The following is a 5,615-nucleotide window of genomic DNA, read 5'->3' on the forward strand; positions in this document are numbered from 1 at the left end:
GAGATAGAGTTGGGAGGCAGGTAGCATGGGGACGATGGCCACAATGTCCCTTGGAAGGATACCAGAGGGCCCCTCCACATGCTGCTGCTGGGGTTGCCTGCTATCCTCTTCTGATGATTCCAGATTTGTCTTTTCCAAGGGGAATTTGGGATCCCCTCTTGCAGCTTACAACCAGGAGCACAGGAAAGCTGCCAGGGGCAGCAGGCCCAGTGAACCACTGTCACTGCTAGTGAAGGCTTCAGTGAGGGGGCCAGAGTAAGAGGTCCACACGGTGTGTGCGCCACAGTGCTGTGATGGGGAACACAGCCCCCCTACCTGGGTGCCAGCGAGAGGGCTGAAAATCCCAAATTCCTCCAGCCACAGTGTGCTGCCAGGTGGGATGTGGAGGCGTCACCCCCAGAAAAGCCCAAGCAGCCCCACAGTTCACTCCCACTGGCTCCATCCTCAGTGCCAGGCAGGCACAGGGAAGCTCACCACCCACTGTGGGCTGCTCCGAGCTGTCCATCTCTGGGACCTCATCGTAGTCTTCTTCATCCCCATACACACTGTCGTACTCAAGGTCATCGGTGCCAAGCATGACCTGCCTGTCCTGCCCTGGGAGACAGCACTGAGTGTGAGCAAACCTCACCTCTCCCTTCGTCCTGCTCCCCCCAGCCACAGCCCCTGCTCTGCGCACACACACACACACACACACACACACACACACACACTCACTCTCCTTGCCGCCCTCTTATTCTCCCTGCTCTTTAACTGAAGGCCCCTGGGACCAACAGCGTGGCCACTGATGGAGTATCCCTCAGTGTCTGCAAGTGGAGGGCAGGGACATGACAGTTCACACACACAGAGCAGGGGAAAAGGGGGACAGGAATAAGAGCACAGGGATGACACTCACCCTCTTCTTCTTCAGTGTGTGACAATGTGAGCACAGGGACGTCATGAGCGCTGCCAGCCGGGAATGGCTTCGTGGGGAGAAGCCCTGCAAGGCGCAAGCACACAGCACAGGCATCAAGGAGGAGGTGAGGGGGCCTGGGGTGCTCCACCCTGCATCGCAGGGGGAAAACACCCCTCGCAGGTGCAGAGCAGCTCAGAACTGCCTGAGCATGGCTGCAGCCTGCTGGGGTACATGACCAGGGATGGGGGACCCGGGAACACCCCCTCCTCTCTCTGCACCACAGACCAGGGCTGCTGGGGGCTCTCAAAAAAAAGCTACTGCCCAGTGACAGAGAACCCACTGGGAGCCCAGCAGGATGGGGATGGGGATGATGATGGGCATGGGAAGATCTTGTAGGTCCTCCAGGCTCTGCATCACCTGTTTGGCTGTGCTCCCTTTCCTGGCGGACGCTTCTTCCTCCTCCCTGGACAAAGTGGAGGCTGCTCCTGGCCTGAGCCCCCCAGCCTCCTTGGAAAGAAAACATCCACCTCATCCCAGCCCAGCCCTCACCCCTGTCCCTTCATCCCACCCTCCTCTCCAGCAGTCCTGGCCCCTGCAAGCCCCCTGCAGCTCCAGCACCCAAGCACGGGTGGAGCACAGTCCCCATGGTCCCTTCTCAGTTAAGCAGATTCCGGCAGTGCCTGCACCCCACCGGCACCATCCCGAGCTGGCTGCCCCACAGGATCCCTGTTGTGCCATCACTTCTGCCACACACCATCCCTCCTTCCCGCCCACGGTCCCATGCTGATGTTGGCCCTAGTCAAGGGGGTCCCAGAGGGTCTCAGCTGCCTCCCATCCCCCAAAACCAGCGGCACACCTCGGTGCCAGGACCCTATCACTGCTAGATGCGTGTGGCAGGGGAAGGAGGGTAGGAAGGGAGAGACGCAACCTGAGTGCTCACGGGAATCCGGGCGCCGTGGGAAGTGGCCGGCACAGGCTGTGGGAGAGATGGGGCAGGGGTTCAGGGGGAGCAGGGGCCAGACCCCCAGTCCTGAGGCAGCAGTGGGGGATACTCACCACAGTGCTGGCTCATCTCCTGCCTGACGAAGGCACGGATCTCCTCCTCCTGCCACGGATGCAGAGGAGCAAAGGACCCACATCACAATAGGGGACGAGTGCATTTAGAGAGAAGGAGAAACTCGTTTCCCAGGCCCATGTGCCAGAGCAGACCCCAGAGGTGGGGGAAGCCCCTCAGTCAGCGGCGAAGGAATGAATCCATCTCCCCATCCCACCTTGGTGACCCAAGAGCCGCGAGGCCATGCTGGCTCACTCCCAGCTTCTTACCGTCATGCCCGGCTCCCCCTTCTCCCCACGGAGCCCCTGGGTGCCGGGACTGCCCTAGGGACAAGCAGAGGGCAGGTGGGAGGCTGGGGCTGGGTGGGGCACCCAGGAACGGGCACCCGCTCACTCACCTGCTCTCCTCTCTCGCCGGGGATGCCAGGCACACCACGGGCCCCTGGCACCGACTGCCCAGGGGGGCCTCTCTCCCCCTGCAAAGGACACATGCTTGGGATCTGGCTGGTGGCTCTGGAGCCTCTCTGCTCTCCCCCGCACCATGTCCCCACACCCTGGGGACCTCTGAGCAGGTGGGGATGGGAACGGGGATGGGTCCAGAGCAGCCAGAGAACAAACAGGTCCCCAACCCCCAGGCTCCTATCCCCCTGGGCAGGGAGGCACAAGGAAGGCAGGAAAGCCAGCAAGCTGGCAGAATAGGGACAGCACTGCGACGTGGCTCCTATTGCCACCAAACCCTCATCCTCTTAAAGGATGGGGCCACTCATGGTGGGGACTCACCTTCTGCCCCTGTATGCCTTCGGGACCTCGTGGGCCAACGCTCCCTGGGGGCCCAGGGGGGCCAGGAGCACCGTCACTACCCCGGGGACCGGGGCTACCGATAATTCCCGGGGCACCCTGCAGGAGAGCAGATGGTGAGGCGAGGGGGTCTCAGAGCCCCTGACCCCAGAGCATGCACCATGGACATCCTCTGATCCCACAGCTGAGCATTCCCGAAGCACCAGCACCAATGCCTCCTTGTAAATAGTGGAGATTTGTTGTCACTTAGAGTTTAGCGACATAATTTAGAGCAGTGCCAGATAGCTCTTCTGGAAGCATTGAGTTCTGATGTGCTTCAGATCAAGGCTGGATCCTAATAAAAGCAATGTGATGCAACACAAACCATCCCCTTTCCAGCCTGCTCACCCGGTCTCCTTTCTCCCCCTGGTCTCCTTTGGCTCCTTGCTGCCCGTCAAATCCCCGGTCACCCTGTGAAGAAGGGACAGGCAGTGGGGGACGGGCAGCCCCCAGCAAGGGGGCCAAAGTGCCAGTACAGCTTTTCCCAGCACTGCCCTGACCTACCTTGGGTCCCATGAGCCCCTCCTTCCCAGGGATTCCTGGTGGTCCAGACAGACCCAGCTCTCCCTATGTGACAAACCAGATATCTGTCAGCCACTGGTTGCATGTCCCCATCCCTCCCTGGTGCCAGTGCGGTACTTACCGGCTCACCCTTCCGCCCTGGCATCCCCGAGCGTCCTGGGATTCCCGGCTCTCCCTACAGTGGGCAGGAGAGAAGCAGGACAGTCAGTCCTGCACCCCTCAATGCTCACACCCCAGAATCACGAGCAGAGGAAGGGGCCCCATGTCCCTGCTGTGGGGCTGAGCATTGGCCTCAGCCATCTCCCTGCTCCTGCCGGCTGGCGGAGGGGATCCAAAGGGCCATGGCCTCCAGGCACTGTCCGGGCTCCTGCAGCACCCCCAGGGTTCCCACTCACCTTCTCACCCTTGTCCCCATCAAGGCCGCAGGCACCTTTCATGCCCCGGTCACCCTGCAAGGATGAGGAGGCGAATCAGAGCCCTGCCAAGCCGGTGTGGGTCCTGGCTGGGAGAGCACAGGTGGGCAGAAGGACCAACCCACCTTGGGACCGCGCATGCCCAGGGGTCCCATGTCCCCCTTCTCTCCTCGGGCTCCAGGGATCCCATCACGGCCAGGCTGGCCCTGCAGAAGAGCACACAGTGTGACAGGGGTCCACTCCTGCCCCGTGGCAGGGTAGCAGTGGCACTGAGATACAGCTCCTCACCGGCTCACCAGGCTCTCCCGATGCTCCGACCTCTCCCTGGGGAAGGCAGAGGCATTGGTCAGGGCAGGCAGGGGGGACTGTATCTCAATGTCCCCCCCAGCAGCAAGGAGCGTCCAGTTCCTTACCTTTTGCCCGCTGGGGCCACGTGCCCCAGGGAAGCCTGTGGAGCCCTTCTCACCTTGTTCACCCCTTGTCCCCTGCAAGCAGAAACCCAGATCAATGCAGGGCAGGAATGAGATCTCTGGCCACAGCACAGCCACGGTGGCCTCTGAGGACAGCTATGGCACCTCCTCTTACCAGGGTGCCAAGTGCCATGCCAGGCTGCCCACAGACACTGGCACACGGGGCATAGGGATGCCACCATGCCCTGCTCCCTCTCTCCATCCTTTCTGCAGCCCTCTGGGGTCCCCAACCCAGCACCCTCCAGCCCTGCACAAGCCCCCTCAGCCCTGTACCTTCTCTCCAGGCATGCCTTGCTCTCCCTTGTCCCCTTTGTCCCCTTCTGTGCCCTTCAGGCCACGCTCTCCCTGGAAAAGGGGAAAACACAGAGAGAGGTCAGGGGATGAGGAGATGCTCAGATGCATGTTGGGATGGACAGAGCCCCTGGGGCATGGATGCAGGGGTCCATGGGGTGGCTGAATAAGAGGGGACAATGTGCTGTGAGGGAGCATCCATCAGTGCCAAGGAGCCCCACAGCTCTTCCGGCAGGCAGAGGTGTGAGGGGCTGTCCTGTGCCACTCAGGAAAGGGAATGCAGGATCAAACTCATATGTCTGGGAGCTGCCCTGGCCTGGAGCCCAGGGCTTTGGAGAGGGGGCCACACAGGAGAGACCCTGCCTGTCAGGAAAAGAAGGATGACACAGAGCGGGACAGGGAGAATGGAGACATCTCTTACCGGCTCCCCCTTGCTGCCCCGTGCTCCGGCGGGTCCCTCCACCACCACAGTATCGCCCTGCTCACCCAAAAAAATGGGGGAGGTAAGCAGGGGGGCAGTGTTGCTGCCCTCCCTCCCACTGCCCTCTGCCTGGGGGACTCACCTTGTCTCCCTTTGGTCCTGGGGCCCCGAGGTCTCCCTGAGAGAAAGGGGAGACAGTGAATCGCTGCAAGGATGTGTGGCGGGGAGCGGGCAGCACTTCCCTGGGGACCCCAACTCCTGGGGGTGCATTGTTCGCCCCCACCAGCTCTCCAGCCTGCAGGGTGCCTTACCTTGTCACCACGCTCCCCCCGGTTCCCAGGCAAGCCCTGCAGGAGAGGAGAGAGGAAAGGGGTGGTCAAGGAAGCGCTTGGCCAGGGGTGCACCCAGGGAGAGGGGTATTTACCGCCGGCCCACGATCGCCTTCTGGCCCCGGGTGCCCATCTTCACCCTGTGAGAAGAAAGGGACGTGAGAAGGGGGTCTGGGATAGGGTCACCCCCAGTGTCACCTCACCAGGCACAGCAGTGGCCCTCTGTACCCTTGGGCCTGGCACCATGGGATTTTCCTGTCCCTGGTGGTGGGGACACGGGGGCTGCAGTGGGGATGCAGGGGTCCATGGCCCCACCTACCCGTGGCCCTGGGTCTCCACGTTCACCTCTGGCTCCTGGCAGCCCGGGCCCCGGGGGACCCTGCCCGG

At 62.2% G+C, this 5,615-nt stretch overlaps 1 protein-coding gene across 1 annotated transcript in view; it reads right to left on the reverse strand.

The window, feature by feature from the left end:
• Window positions 1-481: 481 nt before the first annotated feature.
• Window positions 482-5,615, reverse strand: part of COL13A1 (collagen, type XIII, alpha 1) — a gene marked incomplete at both ends in the record, with an annotated part of 9,141 nt that continues 4,007 nt past the window's right edge. The window contains 17 exons of the mRNA XM_009868047.1: window positions 482-589; window positions 893-976; window positions 1,833-1,868; window positions 2,216-2,269; window positions 2,344-2,421; window positions 2,726-2,842; window positions 3,131-3,193; window positions 3,287-3,349; window positions 3,426-3,479; window positions 3,700-3,753; window positions 3,843-3,923; window positions 4,006-4,041; window positions 4,131-4,202; window positions 4,461-4,532; window positions 5,042-5,077; window positions 5,211-5,246; window positions 5,324-5,368. Of these exons, the coding sequence (XP_009866349.1) occupies window positions 482-589; window positions 893-976; window positions 1,833-1,868; window positions 2,216-2,269; window positions 2,344-2,421; window positions 2,726-2,842; window positions 3,131-3,193; window positions 3,287-3,349; window positions 3,426-3,479; window positions 3,700-3,753; window positions 3,843-3,923; window positions 4,006-4,041; window positions 4,131-4,202; window positions 4,461-4,532; window positions 5,042-5,077; window positions 5,211-5,246; window positions 5,324-5,368 (1,089 nt within the window). The remainder of the gene's footprint in view (window positions 590-892; window positions 977-1,832; window positions 1,869-2,215; window positions 2,270-2,343; window positions 2,422-2,725; window positions 2,843-3,130; window positions 3,194-3,286; window positions 3,350-3,425; window positions 3,480-3,699; window positions 3,754-3,842; window positions 3,924-4,005; window positions 4,042-4,130; window positions 4,203-4,460; window positions 4,533-5,041; window positions 5,078-5,210; window positions 5,247-5,323; window positions 5,369-5,615) is intronic.

Source organism: Apaloderma vittatum, unplaced genomic scaffold, assembly GCF_000703405.1.
Source record: "Apaloderma vittatum isolate BGI_N311 unplaced genomic scaffold, ASM70340v1 scaffold28554, whole genome shotgun sequence".
Classification (NCBI taxonomy): Eukaryota; Metazoa; Chordata; class Aves; order Trogoniformes; family Trogonidae; genus Apaloderma; species Apaloderma vittatum.